We start from the raw sequence: 17,569 nt of genomic DNA, 5'->3' as shown, positions 1-17,569 counted from the left end.
TGTGTGTGACCCATTTCCATTTCATTGACAGATTTAAACGAAAATTCTGATTGGCTTCTAAACATTTATGTCATTGAAGAATTGTAAGACTCAAGCACTAGCAGGTTCTCAGTTTGAACCGCATTTGCGAGCATGTATGATCGCAATGAACTACATTAATCACATAGATTTAAACTCCACCCCACCCCATCCCCCAAAATCTGCCAGAATGTAAATACCCACGCCAAAAACCAAGCTACCAGAGGTACACATTTGGCCATGGAACTTTTTGAACAAAGGCGTTTTATTTTTGAACTCATAAAATTATATCTACGACGTCACATACAACGCATCCCATTGATCTCTACCCATCCCCCACCTTGATGCTAAGCCTCCAGCCCCCATCTCGCATCAAGCCATTTACAATTAGAAGCGGCGCATACAGTACATTTTTTGTGTATTTGATTTAGTTTCCCATCACTTTCAATGGAAGAAAGTAAAAATGTTTTATTCAAACGTTGAAACAGCGCTGCACCATTGACGGAATAACTGTCAAGAACAGAAATAATGTTACTGGATCAGACACTCCGTGGCGCGTTTTTCAAATGCTGATTTTCCTCATGGGCCGGACGAGCGAGGGGGGTTGTTTTGTGCTGCTCCTCTGGATATAGAAAGCACGAGAACGGCACGAGCCAGCAGAACAAAAGGACAGATGGTCCCCTCCTTCAATGAGTTGTGGCGAATTAGTGGGAAATTCTGACAACCAAATACTGTGTTTAGAATATCAAGGCCACGTCCGTTATTTTTTTTTAGAAGGGATTGATTCATTATAATATTATCTGGGTGCTGGATGTTTATATAGTTTCTGATTAGAACCATAACAACAGGTTGAATATGAACCATTTTGACATTAGTGGGGACAGGGTGGCATGGCAGAGAAGCAGATAGGTTTAAAACTAGATTGCACATTGGATTCCATTTCTTGTGTTACTTGAATTGGTTCATTATAATAACGTTACACTAGTGGGGGTGAACTTCGTTTACACACTGAAATCAGTGTAGTTTAAAGGAAGTCAGATAATTTGGCTCTAGTTCACTGGAAAAAAAGAAATATTTGCTGACACTTGTCTATAGCCTATTTGTAACCGGATGTGTTGTATTTTCTGATGATTCCCTTGCATTATTAGACCTCAAATTCATGACTGCTGTTTCCACGACCTTAATATTTTTATAATGCTTGATTGTTACAATCACCAGTACGAAATGTGTCATACTTAGATTGTTACAGTCACCAATATGAAATGTGTCATGCTTGCCTTGATGTAGTTCTGTTTTTGTATGCCATTGTGTATTCGCTGTTAAATGGCCATATATGGTATATACATGCACTAGCCCTGAGAGTTCCACAATCACCATCTCATATAGCATTACAGGTGCAATTGTAGAGTGCTCGCAAACTGCTTTCAGAAATTGCACTGAATATTATACATTATGCACAATGGTGACAGTAACTCTTCCACGGGTAAGGAATATAAACATATTGACCATAATCTAGATCATCTTTGCTTGTTTTGCATGTAGTTGGGATGAGAAATGTTAATGGTTTGTTGAACTTTTTTTAAAAGACAAGCATAAATGGCTGTTACATTGCTGTAAAAGCAGCAGATGAGTGGTTGAGGAATAATTATACTCAGTGTGGCATGGGTGTGAAGTTATTACACAAGAACTAAATAATGGACTGCTTTTTTTTCTTTAAGATGGTGACATCTGGGGAAAGATGTATGATAATCATAAATGGAAGAACCTTTGGGATCATAGAAGGTAATACACATTGTCACATGTCTGCATTGTTAGGGCTCTACTGTGAGACCATCTCATTGCCTTTATGTCATACAACATATATATAGTATATATATAGGGGTATAGTTTGTATCACATTGCCTTTTGTGATACAAACTATACCCCACGAAGATGCACATACAACTGAAACAAACATCTACTTTAGAGAGTCATTATCATAAATTCTTTATAATTCATTGACTTTGTCACCATCATCACCTTGTCATCACCATTTCTTCAATAGCATTACTGTAATTTTTTAACCACTTCTTCTTCATCACCAAGTATATGCATCATTCACTTCTAGAAGACCAGCTACTTTCTATAGAAGTCATCACATTCTTCCGTTTGATTTTGCATCTCCTGGAGCAATGCAAAATCGGTCCTAACATTAACAAATGCGTGTCACATGCACCATACTGTACATATAGTTAAATTTAGATTGACTTAAAGAAGTAAATAAGTAAGTATTTTAAAACAGTCTCGTCAGTATGTAGAAAAAAGTTACTGGATTCAAGAGGTTTAGTAAGATGAGTATTTCCTTTAGATACAGCATGTCAGAGATCTTGCATCAAATGGAGGCATTGTTTGGTATATGTTCAGATGAATTCAAATGCGCCATCAAACAAAAGAGTGAGATTTCTGCATTTTCACCACGTTTCTTCTTGTAAGTCACAAAACTAATACTTCTAATGTGTGTAATATTTTTGAAAATAACTTCCTTAAATTCCAATTCCCAGTGACAAAGGGATTAGATGTGGTGTTTGTTTTGCCTTGAGATCTTCGTGAGCACTGTAAAAGGAACGAGTATTTAATTCAAAAAGAGCAGATAACTAATAATGTGCAGCCAAAACACATTTAATGAGTTGTGCTTGTGTTCTTTGTTTAATAGGGAAGTTGTACATCATACCATGTGTGAATATGTGTCTATCAACACAAATTGTTGTATGGGCTTAATATGTAAAGTCAGATTACAATTCTGCGAAGATATTGAAACAACAGCTTCCCAAGCCAAAACCAACGCCATTTCAGTAAAACATCTGCTGAATTAGAGTTTGGGACAAAACATTAGGAAAGCAGAGGTTTGGCACTTCACAAACATGGAGACTGCATGACGTCACAGTGTATGCGGGGCGCAGCACTTGCCCGTGATCACGATAAAACAGCATAGCTGCATCACTCCGCCGGTGACTGTAGAACGCTGTCACATTTGGCAAAACTATTTAGTTCTATATAAGCATGTGAAACATAACTCTAACTATGAAGGATTTCAGTTATGGATATTATACGTTTTTACTGCGCCTTATATAAAACACAAGTGTGTTACTTTTAATGTTAACCTTTTAAATTGAACCCGATTGTAGCAGTGCAAAATTATTCACTTTCGCCAGGTATAAATGTTTTTTTGTTGTAAATGGACCATTAACGAACGACATTACAGTGGACACCATGGCAACAAGTCTGAATGAAAAATATGAGATGGGAGCTTTGCACTAACAACCCACTAAGAATAGTTATTTAGTCATTTTATTTGCCGACTACCAACGACAAAAATAATATTTAGAAAATTCCTTATAACATAATTCTTATTTGTATTTCTCATTTGTAAAATGGCAGTAACAAGCTTCAAGAAAACTGTGAAAATCTGATTCTTAGTTGTTTGAAAGAAGGTGACTCCTACATCAGTCACCGAAAAACGTATTGTGAAGTCATGTTGATGGTCTTCATATACCGCCATGCAATTTACGGCACATGTGTGATTTGTTAACGACAACAATACTTTAGTGTACAATTTAGTGGAAGAAAACATATTTGCAAATGTACTTAGATTTTGCCAAAAATAGGTTTAATATTCGCATTTTCAATAAAATACGCTGAGTTGAACTTACTTCAAACAGTTCCAAATATTACTTATATCGTTTGACGCCCTTTGCAAAGGGGTATAAGCAGCATTATTTAAAAGGTGACATGTGAATATCTCCCCCATAGATGAAACTACCAATGTGTACTGTCCCCCCCCACCCCCCCCCCCCACCCCCCCCACTCCCCCACTTTTCGTTGCCATTATTATGGGGCCAAATCTTCATCGTGAAATCTAATGTGATACAGGAAAGAACTCATTTTTATTGATTTATTTTATTACCAAACAAGGAAAGATAAAAAACCGTTAAAACGACACCGTTTTAGTTTGGGAAACTAAACTGAATCCCAAAGGGGAGACACTAGATTATATTTGTCTGTTTAATGCAAGACACGAGAACGGCACGAGCCTGATACACAGAAGGCCAGATGGCTCCTTAGAGTTCTTTTTGCAACTCATTATAGCCTAGATCATTAATGCGTGTTGGGGGTATGAACTCTCTCTCCCTTTTCTGCATTTTCTCTTATGAAAATACTAAACATTTAGGCAATCCTTCCAACTCCACATCGATGTTCTTGCTAACCCTGAAACATGACGAGCAACACTTCTCTTTGATACCTCTCCGTGAAACTAAGGTTCTTTCCCTTAACCTGACGTACAACAGTGCTGCCTTCCGTCAGAAACGAAGCACATATCAACTGATGAAATCTACGAAACGAAAATACCCAAACTGAGTTGTTCTGTATTATTTCAACAATTACCCAAGTATGAGCAGATTTTTTTCAGATAGATACGTATTTGCGGGCATATATGAACTTTGTGACCCCCCCCCCCCCCCCACCTCAAAAAAAAAAGAAAAAAGACATCTACCAGAATTTTAATACCCACGCCAAAAACCAAGCCACATAAAGAACATAAGGTCAAGCAACTTTTGGAACAAAGGCGCATTTTTTGCAAATCATAAAAAGAGGTGTCTTGCGTCACGTAACGCGACCCGAATGTCTTTACCATCCTCCAATCCCAATGCATTTACTGACCCCCTCACCCTCCCCACTCAAAAGAAGACAAGAGTCCAATAGTACAATATAGCATCGCATGTCTTTTTTCCATTCTTTTGCTTCTCTTTATTTGGCATTTTTAGCATGAATTGAAATTCTGAAATACATCAAGAAAGTTATAAAAATAGGTGTACAGTTAACAGGTGCATTTCAAAAGTGGAGATATTATTGGACCAGGCAGCTCACTGGCGCGTCTTTCAAATGATCATCTGCCTCGTGGACAGGAGCAGCGAGCAGGCTCCTTTTGTGCTGCTCCAGCAGACATAGGAAGCACGAGAACGGCACGAGCCAGAAGAACAAAGGGACAGATGGTTCCCCCCTTCCATGAATTGTGGCAAATTAATGGGAAATTCTGACAACCATAGCTCATTTATAACGCAAAGGGACAAGTTTTGTCTTAATGTTTTGCAGCATAATTGTACTGTGATTGAGATCACTGTGATCACTGATGTATTGTGTTTATATGTTTCGTTGTAAGTTTGACAATGGAAGAATGGGATTTCGAGCGTATTCTTATCACACAACTCCGAAAAAGAAATAGCTTTTATTGCACATTTTATCTGAAACGACAATGAGGGAGGGAAGTCAGACAATACGATATGCACAGTTTGGAAATGTTCACTGATGCTGATTTGTGCTATCATCTGTTTGGAACGTCGTTCGCAAACAGAAATTGGTGTGTTTTCTGTCAAATCAAACCTTAACAGAGCAGCTTGATCAGTGTGCTTCGGGGGGAAAAACATTGGAAATTACAGAGATGCTGAGGCTCGAGCGATGGTTGGTCTCTGCGAGCCACGCCGAACGCGGAGGCCCGCTTCCTCTGGCCCCGCCCACAAACCTCACTCCTCTCGCTCTCATTTGAGAGAACAGTCCTCAGACAGAAAAGGCGGTCAATGCAACGCACGTTCGCCAGGCCCCTCAGCTACCGCTGAAAAAGAGGTCGAAGCCGCAACGTGAATGGAGCTTATAGACTTCTTTGGTACAGTATACCATTTTTGTCTTCATTGTGTTGTAACCTTTAAATAGCACTTACCAGCCAGGAACAATTTATCTATGAAGATTTTAGATGATATGAGAGTTGTTATTTTTATAATCAGAGATAAGGCCTCTGGAATGCTCTTCGTTTATTTGTAGCCTCTTCCGATCTTTTAGATAATAATACAGTATAAATGTAGTTCATAGAACATAACTTAAATTCACAAGCTCGATCTGTTTGATATTAAACAATCTATGCTTCTGTACATGCCAATAATGCCAATGTGTATTGCGGCTATCATTATTATCAGTAGTAATAGCAGCATTAGCTATTACTAGAGGTAATAGATGTCTTAACATTTTCTGGTAAGGAATAATCACAACATATGTTCCACTGAACATTTTTGTGAAGTATAACCCAAGTTAATGTAATCATGCAAATGTATTTGAAATGTGAAATCGCTTTGTTTGTGAGCTCCCGTTCGTGAGTGTTGTGTTAAAGTGTGAGAAACTTCATCCTTGAGTTTTCCCACCCACGGCTCGCGCATCACTGAGTACTGACGGGACAAAAGATGTCTGGGTGTCTGGTAAGTAAAGCCAGCGAAAGAATGCGGCACGCGTCTCCTGTCAGATTATACGCTCATCATTAGACGTGAAGGCATTCTGTTTTAAATGGCTAGCGAGAAATGCACTATATAAAGGGATGTACAATCCTTAAGTATTGTAATTGATAATTTATATAACATTCTTTGCTATGGGCTTGCTTAACGTTTACATAAAATTTATACTTAACTTTACATGATATAACAAATTGCTTCTCCATTCCCTTAATGTGTGGTTTTCTCATTCAGATTTCAAACTCAAAAACAGTATTAAATGAGAACACATACTGTTGCACAGTTTCTATCAAATGTGTGACATGTTTAACTGTGACGCAGAGAACACCTATTATGATGTCCCTTAATTTATCGTATACACATTTCCTTTAATAGCCTTAGCTAATGGCACAAATAATGGTTTTAAGAAAAAAAATATAGCTTCTAACCACATGAGGTTTGGACTGTTTTTTTGTGACAGATTTGTGACAACGATAATATCGATAGTATCACGTCAAATGTCAATGTGTGTGTAAATAGACTACTGTGATAATACTGTGAGAATGAAATTTTACCGTGTTTGACACCAATTGCTTAAACTTGCTCCAGCAATCTGTGTATTCACTATATTCTGACAGTGTGCTAGCACAACTGGGTGTTGGTTACATGCCAAGGTGACGTAGGAAATGCAATGTTTCAAACAAGGCTATAGATAAGTCCCAATAATCATTCAGTAAAATATTTGAATACATCAAACTTTGTCATGATTAATAAATGCATGAAAATAATCTGTAGGCTCAAATAATGTGTAATAAGGCTCAATAATGTGTATGTTCGCATTAGCTGTGGGAAGGCGATCAAAACTTTTTATGTTAGCAGCATTTGAAGAAATCCATTCTTACCCGTACCACAAGCCATTCCTGAGGAAAGGTTGCTCAGTTTCATCAACGAGTAAGCAGTTGTACCATGTTTTAGAAAATTATGGCGAGGACCCCTTATCTTAACGGTATCTTTCATTTTAAAAGTCCGGTTTTATTCTAAGTCACGTAACATTGTGTGAGAGTCAATATTTAAAATTGACGTGAATTGTGTGTTTACATGCATGTGCGTGTGCTTACACGTGTGATAGGCTACATGTGTGCTTCGGAGTGTTACTATTTTATTTTTCCTTCAGTTAAGGGTTTTCACAATGTCTTTGGTACGATAAAGGCTGAAATAAGTGTATTGCTTTAGACAGTTAAATGAAATTATTCAACAACAACAGAGGACAAAAAACTGGTTATGTTAGTAAGCATTTGACATCGAGTCGTCCTTGTCCAAAGAGTAAAATGATAGGTACTGATTAGGAACTACCCCTCGTGAGGAATAACCCATGAATGAATGAATGCAGTGTATGACAAAATAAACTGAAAGCGTGCCGTTTTGGATGCGGAGGAAAAGTTTAAAGTAGTGAAAAAAGACTTTCTATTCGTACAAGACTGAATGTTCACACATTATTACATATACATTTACTCCCTTGGTAGAATCTTAGCCAGAATACCTTTCAAGGATACAAAAATGAACCTATTAAAGTCGCGGGAACAACGGCGCAAACCAAAAGGACAATCTGAACATGTGTCATTGATTCACATAATTATGTAATAACCAGTGCTATCGTAAAGACAGAAATGCTACAATTAAATTTTTATCAGTGCTAAAATACCATACACTATTACACAAGAAATTATATATATATATATGCGTCTAATATATATCTAATTATTATATATATAAGCGCCTAATTCATCACAACATATTAGAAATGGGTTGATTAAGATCAAGGTCGATGATTTATGCTGTAGAGTCCCCATTAGCGCTCCCCGATTGCTGTGTCCACTCAACCGACAGTAATTAAGGGCACGCGACTGCAGAGAGGACGCGGCAGATGGGACCAGGACCCTGCGAAGGCTGTGATGGCACGGCCTCGACTGAAGGAATTTCCTGCGGCTGAAGGGGCCTCCGGCAATGATTTTGTTCATTCGGTTTTAAAATAAAGGATGATGAATAAAGAGCAAAAATAAAATAAAATGAAAATAGAAGCGCAATTTTTGGTAGTAAATTGCGCATTTGTGTGCGAAGTGTCGGCTCCTTTTTTCTGTCCCATTTTCTTTGCTCTTAGATATTTTCTTTGTCGTACATAATCGACGAATCTCATCTCATCTATAATATGGTAGCTGCACTGTAGGAACTGTGTGTAGGAACTGGTAGGGTGAAAGCACTTCAGCACCATGGACGGCGCCAACAACGTCCTGGGGACCACGTAGGCCAACGTCTTTAACGAAGTACAGATTGACGTCACCTATATGCATATGCAGCGCGTTCAATACAAGCACTTTTGGGCTCTGACACAATTAATTCCATTTTAGCAAGAATCTCTCTGCACTTCACGATAAGCTCACGGGTTATAAGGCTACCTTTCAGGAACACGTACACTGTTCGACATCATTCGCCCATTGGTACGTATTTGTTCAGTTCTTATTTTTGGTCCACATGAGCATCATTAAATCTTATCTGTGATGTCCTTGAGCGTAGCCTTCATTTCTGATCTGGAAGTGCTGGAGCCCTCAACGAAACGGGTCTGCTGTGTTTTTTTTTTTTTAAGAAAGCGCGTCTGAACAGCAGATGGCTATCACAATAGGATCCCAGTCTGGCCAGATTTGAATGTAATTGGAGGATATTTGAATAACTGTCACGCTTCAGACGCGTGCTGCCGATAACCCCGCTTTCCCAGACGTTGTTCTTGGAAAATGGAAAGGGGGAAAAACCGTTACCCGACCTTTCTGTTTACGCGGGATTTTCCACTATAATTGTGCTTCCTGAGAATCACTGAGGCGTTTGAAAAAAAGAGCCCCTGACTTAACCGTCACATTCAGAGGCGGCATGAATGTTTCTATATGAGCCAACTCTTTGTGCAACTCATTCATTATCGGTGGTTTCTTGATTCACTTTAAACAGAAGCGATTTACAATGGATCGCCAGTTACGTTAAAGAATAATTCACAGTCTCAAATTTAATCTGTAAAAGACAGTTTTATTTGCATAAAAGTCAACTTCAAATGGAAATAAAATGAATAGGCGAAAAACACCAACAGAGCTGAAGCTATGGGAATTCAATACATAAAATGAGATGTGAATATAAGCAAATTTATCTAGCAAGGGATTGTCTTCGGCTGGAGGAGTGTCTCCTAGATGTTTTCAAAATAAAATGTCCCTCACTGTATTCCTCTCTTAGAGATAAACTTGAAGTCCTCCATCAACCTAGTGAATGGTAAACACACTCCCCGGATCACAGAATTTGTTACACTAAGTGATGATTTTTACGAGGTTCGTTCACAAAGATCTCGTTTCGTAGTTCCATTTCATACAGAACTGCAAGCGCCGAATCTGTATGGGTCGCCTCATCAGCCTGCCGAGTCTCAGTATATTACTGGAATCTCATGGGATGCTGTGGACACTCCCCTTATCAGTGGCCTCTTCGCGTGGTGTCTTTTTCAGTTGGAATTAAGGGGACAGATTGCACAGGGAAGCAACACGGCACGCGCCAGGCACGGGACAGAGGCCTCTTGGGAAGCACCCCCGAAACGCGCTCGAGCGGAAAATGAAGAAACTGATAACCATCGGTCATTGTTTAATAGATTTAGCGTGGTCTTAATGAGATTGCGTGTAGATTTGATTAACCTCAGGGTGGTCGAGGCTGAGGCGGCGCAACAAGTGGTCTGAATCTGAACATGCATAGGCTAGTTAACTGGTGACCCCAGGGGCATGTCGGGGGATGTAAGGGAAAAGCGAGAGCTTTGAATTTTTAATATACTGATATAAAAAAATAACTTAAAAGTGAAATGTAGGCAATAAAGCAGGGAGTGAAAACATTTTTAAGATGGACGGAATAGCTATAAAATATTTTCAATAGTAAGTGTTGGCCTACATAAAAATCGATTTGTTTTAAAATAGGTGATAAGATCAGTAAATTAAAACTCTTGTAATTAATGAGAATCTTCATGAATACTGTGTGCTCTACAAGTCTGCAGGGAGTTCAAATGTGGAAAAAAAATTATCCTCGCCTGCCACCCACTGGTAATACGGAATACTGCAGCAAATCACCTCCGGAGGCTGACAGGTGGCTTGTTACCTACCCGACTCACGCGCGATATGTGTTTCAGTCATAAGATTTTTTTTAACAAGAGTTTTGTGTTTAAATTAGAATTGGACTCAAAATTTAACAGATAAACCAATGTCAGCCTTCGTTAGACACACATCCTCATCATTTTACATGATCCAGACAGCTCCTCAAATTTGAATAGAGGAGGTGGCGTTAGGTGCTACCGCAGGCGTCGTTACCACGGCTGTTATGACTGCGTATGGCAGCTGTTGCAAGAAATCAGCAATACAGGAAGACCCCTTGGGCTTTTGAATATCATGAAATACGCTACATAAGAATATTGTTGAGTTGTGCGTACTTTTTGAAAACCTCGCGTCGATCTGATTATTTCCCATTAATACAAGATAAATTCTGCGCGAGTAGATTGTGCACAGGCATCCACTATAGGCAGCTTACTGTGCAAATCCGATGTATGGTACTGCCGCTTTAACGTTTGAGCCGATCCTAAGTGGACAAACGTCTCGCTGCAGAAGGCGAGCTGATCCTCCCACTTATGGATTATTCAACAAGTGGCAGAGTCCGTTCAACCACCCGCAGCAGCCGCCGGTGGAGAAGCCATGAGAGGGACCACATTTTCTGAATTTTACCAAAAAATAAGCAACTAGACCGACACAAATCCGCGAACGTTTTTCTTTCAAGTGCGTTATAGTACGATTTGTTTACGGATAGGTGGAATGGCTCGTGCGATGAGCGGCGGAACAGAACACAGCGGAGGAAACTTCGTTTTCGTGTTGTCAAGGACAAGACGCATCGCCGCGGGGGGTATGGTCTAGGAGAAGACCCTCCTTGCATTCAGCTTTCCTATTTATTTGATGATATCCGGCTCAATCAGCCCCATATTTATACTTGACGTTTTTACTTTCGAAAACAAACTGGTTGCCTCAAGATGAGAAAATATACACAAGAGCACATGTCGTTAATCACGTGTCAAAAGAGAAAACGATGATACCAATACTGTGCTGTTATTCATAACAGACTGCTCGTGACAGTTGCATAGCCCGGATCAACATGTATTTGGACAAAGCGAGGAAAATAATGCGAACCTTTGAAAAGAGTGGAAACTAGTGGCATAACTCAAATGCTGAAGGCAACATAAGATATACAACAAGTTGTATATCCGTAAAATACGGTAGAGGTCGACTTACCAGTTTGATGGTGCAGTGTGATAAGTATTTTTAAGGAGAAGACGGGGTGACCAGCACTAATTATGGTGGTGGAGAGGACACTTCTAGCAGCACGACAAGGGGATGTGCAAACTCTGAAAGTGCAATTCGAAGAGAAGGTTCTCAACAGCGAGGTGAAGGACTTGCTCGGAGCCTCTCCTGTCCATCACGCGGCCCGGTCCGGAAAGCTAACCTGTCTGCGGTACTTGGTGGAGGAAGCGGGTTTACCGGGAAACTGCCTGGCGAAGAATGGTGCGAGCCCGGCGCACGACGCGGCTGCCACGGGCAACCTGGCCTGCCTGCAGTGGCTCGTTACGCAAGGAGGCTGTCGCGCAACGGTGAGTTACACCAGTTTCACAAGCCACATGAATAAAGGTTTGATATAAATACAAATTAAATGTTAATCAAGATTGACTGATGTCTTTAATGACTGATACTTCAGTTACACAGCTCAAATATAATTCATGCATATAATTCATAGATGTTCCCCTAATTGAACTTGGAAGTAAGGTTTATCAGCTTGTTACGGATCAACACTCTTTCCCAGTAAGTCGTCTTCATAACAGTTATCAAATACTGAAATACAAATTTCTGCGGAAAGTTTCGCCTCATTTTTACGCTTTAGTCTCTTTGTTTATTGAATCTGACCAAAGCGCAAGTCGCCCTGAACCTTATGGACGGAAATTGTTATGTAAGAGACAGTACATTATATTTGGATTTAATATCTGGCCCGGTTCCGCATAAACCCCTGTCAGTACTCCATCCGCGACATGCGTCCCAGTATTGCCTGACGTCTTGTGCTTCGTTCTCGAATTTAATAAACTATATGGCCAAATAAATGATTAGCATTCCAAAAAATGACCACCACTGAACAATGCCTAGAACTATATTTGTAAAGTACGTTTAAAGTTCATTTACATTTAGTCATTTGGCAGACACTCCAGAGCATCTGGCAGACTAAAGGCACAATGCATACAAACTAAGGACCTGTGTCTAATTTTCACACAGGATTCACCGAATTGTCTTGCTTTGATGCGAAATCTCTATTTCCCAATTCCACATGGATTTAAACTTAACATATGGAAAAGCTGATGAGATTCGATGTGAACTCACTGTCTTTTGTGTATATCCGCAGATGAGACATCAGTCTGAACATAAATTGTGTTTTCACATTTGACATTGATGGTCAACAGGAAGGGAATGTCATTATCATCACTGCCTTTTCTGTGTGTGGTGTAACATCTCTTAACTTTGCTTGGCCCCATACGTGGTAACATAGCAAGACTGCTGCTGTTCCCAGAGTGGTGTGCCAGCACCACATGAGTCTTGAAGAGGCCAGAGTTGAGTGACAGGGTCATTGACATTTATTTATTTATTTTTTTATTTTAATAAATTTAATAATAAATTTAATACATTTGGTGTTCTCTCCACTCATGATATGACTCTGCTGGGGATTGAACCCACAGCATTCTGGGGTCAGGGTGGATGCCGTAAACCGCAAGGCCAGGGAGACGGTCAGCTTCTACATTTATGCTTGGAATGCTGATGTTCGCTGAGGTCATTCTGTCAGTGAGGAAGCACAGGTGTCCCTTAGTAGAGCCAGCTGAAATTCAAGAAAAGAGGCAAGTAAATTCAGCAAAATTGTTGCCCAGAGCCCGACCTTGTCAAGAACGCTATCGAAGAAGTCTGTCAATTTCAAGAGAAAACAGTCATGTATGGTCGTATCTCAATAATCTTTTCTCATTAAAAGCACCCAACTCACGAGATGGTTCCCTCATGTTGCCTCGAGCCAATATGAGAAAGTGAGAGAGATCTATTCTTATATATAACAACTTTGTGGACAATTCTGCATTAATTTAATAGACATACTGTATATTTGAACCTGGCTAACATTTTGTAGCACGCAGAAGGCTAAAATGTATTTCAGATACATTTAGTACTACAGACTGACCAAAGTCTCTTATCAATTGAAATGTTTTATTATGACATTTCTCTGTGAATTCCAGCAAATACTAGTTTGCTTAATAGAGTATAATTTACATATGCCTATTATACTGAAGTGATACACATAGCATGAATATTAGCATCAAATAGTGCAGTGATTTACTTCTGACCTCACCAAGAAAATCCCAAATTTGGCGTTCTTGATGAGGTAAAGTTCTTGGTAGCGCACTATGAGCTATTGTGGAAAATAACCCCCAACAAGTGTGGGTGCGGAAGTGGCCTGGCATGAGTGTAGAAAGTTATGCTGCCTGGTACTTGAAGAGCATTAATGCTTTACAAGGGATTTAGAGGAAATCCTATATATGGCAGACACAAAAGGGGATTAGAAATGCATAATAGCGGTCAGCGCCAAAACAGAATAGCTCAGTTGGCTTAAAAGTATGGAAAGCTGTTTCCTGTAATGACATCTCTACCCCCACAATGAATCTGTCCGCCTTTTTCCTTACCCTTTGTTCCACCGTTTACGCCAGCAGCCAAAGCGTTTGTCTGGGCCTGAATGGAAATCACCATCTATTGTACCGTTTGTTCTGTCTGTTCTTTATTACGCCTTCGGTTTTCATTGAGAAAGTATCTGTGCCTGATTTACGGGCTGAGATAAAGGGAAATGGCCTCTGCTGACATTGTTGGAGGTGAGGGTGTTGGGGGTTGGGCAGGGGGCAGGGTGGCATGGTTCTGGATATATTCTAGATCCAACACCTGTAGTTTACCTATCGAGGCATCTTGTTTAGTTTATTTATATCTTATATCTCATATCTTATTAATTTATATATTATTTAGTCTCACAGTCAAAATACAGTCTTTACACATTTTTATTCCCTTTTGAGTTCTGGGTATTTGAGACATGAGACATGAAAGAATATATCACATTCTTCTCCACAATACTGGCAATGAGTAGTGTAGCAGTGTTTAAGAAAATGGACGTAGGGCCAAAGGTTAGCTGGTTCAAGTCCCAGGTAGGGCACTGCTGTTGTGCCCCTGTGCAAGCTACAACAGCAGGTACCTGCTACAGAAATTATCCGGCTTTATAAATGGGTAACATGTAAGTGTTTTTGATAGGGTGGATGACGGGGAAGCTAAGCACATAAATAATAATCAAAGTAATACAAAGTAATGTAAAGCCATATTTAAAGATCATACAATTGGGATTTTCTATTGTACTGATTGTTGTCAGTTGATTAAAAAAAGGCTTATAATGTTGCTAGGAGTTTGCTGTTGACAGTTATAGTCAAGTTTAACTGCATTTACATAACAACCACGATCCAAGGTGTCTTGGTATTGAAATGTCACTTTGTTTAGGGTTTTTAGTGTCCAGACGCAGGGGTAGCTATTCCTCCATTCCCCAGAAAGTTAAAAATATGACAAGTGTGATGCACATCAGTTTGCAGGTAGTTCTGCCTGCCTTTTCATATAATAATGACTGACCAAGTAAATCAGGTAAAGTAGAAGGAGGTGTGATGTGAAGAGGTGGCGTGTGTTTTCCTGGAATGATACTCCCACACTAGGGCAAAGCAGCCAGGAGGGCAGGAGAATGTGCACTTGTCGGTCTTGTTGTAAAGACATTGTTTTCATTTCACACGGGGTTCAGACTGTTGGCGTCTTTGCCCTCCGATTTGAATGGCCCCACAGGTGGGGAGGCTGGGAGATTTGCATCGTCCTGCGTAAGAACGGATGAGGTGCGGCACAGGTGGAGTCTCTGAGCACGGCTGGCTCTCACCTGCTCCTCTGCGTGTGCATGTGCACCTCTGTGTATCACTGTCATTTAATGGTGGCAGGGCGGAGCGGAGAGGACATTTGGGTGGTTTACAAGGTGTCAGGTCTGGCCATTGGTTCTGACTCACTGAGCCGATATCTAATTAAACCGCTGTGATACTTCATGAGGATGTTCATGAGGATGTTAAGTTTCAGGGAAACTGTCACCTCTGCAGTTCCTGTTATCAACCAATCAATGAAACAGAATAAATACTGTGCAAATAGCTAATGTATAGCTAGAGGGGCCAGGTCCAGTATAGATACACTTCATGATAATAGTAGTTCTAACAATGATTTACGTGTGACCTTGCAAAAGAAAGTGGTGTTAGGGTCTTGCAGTTTCCTTCTTAAAAATGTGACGTAGACAAAAATGACTAGTATCAAAGTCCCACACTTGTACTTATATGCCAGTATTTTATCACCGTGCATATCAGTGTTGCCCTAACCGAAGATATGGGTTTAAACAGGGAGAGGGGTAGCTGCTTTAATCGTGGCTGCTTTGGCATGGCATGCACTGAGTTAAGATGGAGAAAGTTGAGGCTGCCATGCGAGATGGTAAGAGCTATCCCTCTTTTTCTTTCCTTTCCTTTCCTTGGTCTTTCCTTTTTCCTTCACTTTAGCTGGTTTCACATCAAACTGAATTTTCAGACAAACAGGAGAAATCCTAAATATGATTGTGGAAACAAAGAGTCATTGGTAATAATTTGAACTAAAAAACCTTGAAGCCGTAAGCAGAAAGATCAAGATCAAGATTAACTTTATTGTCCCACACTGTGGAAAATTTGGCTTGGGCTTCCACCCATGCTGCGTCCATACAGGGAACAAAAAACATATTTAAGAACATAATTGTCAAAAACATACAGTAAAAAAGACAAATAAAAGCATACACTGATGATAAATAGATAAATAAATCAATAAATAAAACCTATAATGCTAAAAAAGTACAGAGAGGCACTATAACTGGAAATTGGTCATATCATATTAATTCCATCCCTATTATGTCTACCACCATTTAAAATTTTTATTGAAGTAGGGATAAGAAGAAGAACTGTACATGTTCCCCTTTGTAAGAAAAAAACATCTCCCTGTGTGTTGTATTTTTTATATTAAGAATGTAGGTGAATTTCAGTGCCAACATACCTGTTGATTCACCGCCTTCAGAGCTGCATTCCTGGAAGGTTTAAAGGAGGTGAAGAGCTTGCCTGTCAGAGCTGGGAGTTAAATCCTATAAGTCCACTCTGCAGGGTGGTGAAATCACCACATTACTAAAACACTGGGTCACCTGGGGTGGATGGAATTTACCTCCGTCATTCTCTTCTCTAGTGATGTCACCCTTCCTGACAGGAACTGAGATGAGTTATTTCCCATAATTCATCCCATCCAGTACACACAGTCTGAAAGTGTCCTTGTCTTCTAAGTCAGTGGAGTTATCGAAGGGTGGCAAACCAGGCTGAATATCAATATTCAGAAATATTCTAGTCATTTGAAAAAAGGTCAAAGGTTCTGAAATCATCCAAGCCAGCGTTTCCCAAACCTCTCCTGGAGGACCACTTGTCCTGCATGTTTTAGATCTCTCCCTGCTCCAACACAGCTGATTTAAATGATCAGTTTGTTTTTAAGCAGCTTCGGGAGTTCATAACGAGTTGACCATTTGAATCAGCTGTGTTGGAGCAGGGAGAGATCTGAAACGTGCAGGACAAGTGGTCCTCCAGGAGAGGTTTAGGAAACACTGATCTAAGCATACAACCAATCAAACAGATATTCTCTGACCCATTATTAGTACAAATTGGTACATTCCCCTCAGAAACAGCACAGTAGTCCTTCTTCTGTTAGGGGGTATGCTGATATTGCAGGTTAGTACGAAGGAGATTTACTGTATATGCTTTTGTTTGCACAGCGTGGCCTAAAAACCAGACTGATCTGGGCCAATTTATTTGCCAGTGCGAACTGTCCTTTCATTTGAATTGAAATAGCTGTTACCATCGTGTTACAAGCTGAGTAATGACCACTTTCTTATAATTAGTCATATCAATAATAAGAAGCAGATGTACTCATGTAAACATAGTCATTTGTTTACACAATCCAATAGATATTATAATGCATAGTGCATGATTTTGTTTAATAAGTGAAATTTTAAAAAATCCCATT

General features: G+C 39.8%; 1 protein-coding gene across 1 annotated transcript in view; it reads left to right on the top strand.

The window, feature by feature from the left end:
* Positions 1–11,712: 11,712 nt before the first annotated feature.
* espn (espin) overlaps positions 11,713–17,569 on the top strand; it is a 50,363-nt gene continuing 44,506 nt past the window's right edge. The window contains exon 1 of the mRNA XM_036532677.1: positions 11,713–12,006. Within this exon, the coding sequence (XP_036388570.1) occupies positions 11,713–12,006 (294 nt within the window). The remainder of the gene's footprint in view (positions 12,007–17,569) is intronic.

This window comes from Megalops cyprinoides, chromosome 7 (assembly GCF_013368585.1).
Source record: "Megalops cyprinoides isolate fMegCyp1 chromosome 7, fMegCyp1.pri, whole genome shotgun sequence".
Classification (NCBI taxonomy): Eukaryota; Metazoa; Chordata; class Actinopteri; order Elopiformes; family Megalopidae; genus Megalops; species Megalops cyprinoides.
This window is presented reverse-complemented; position numbering and strand designations above follow the sequence as displayed.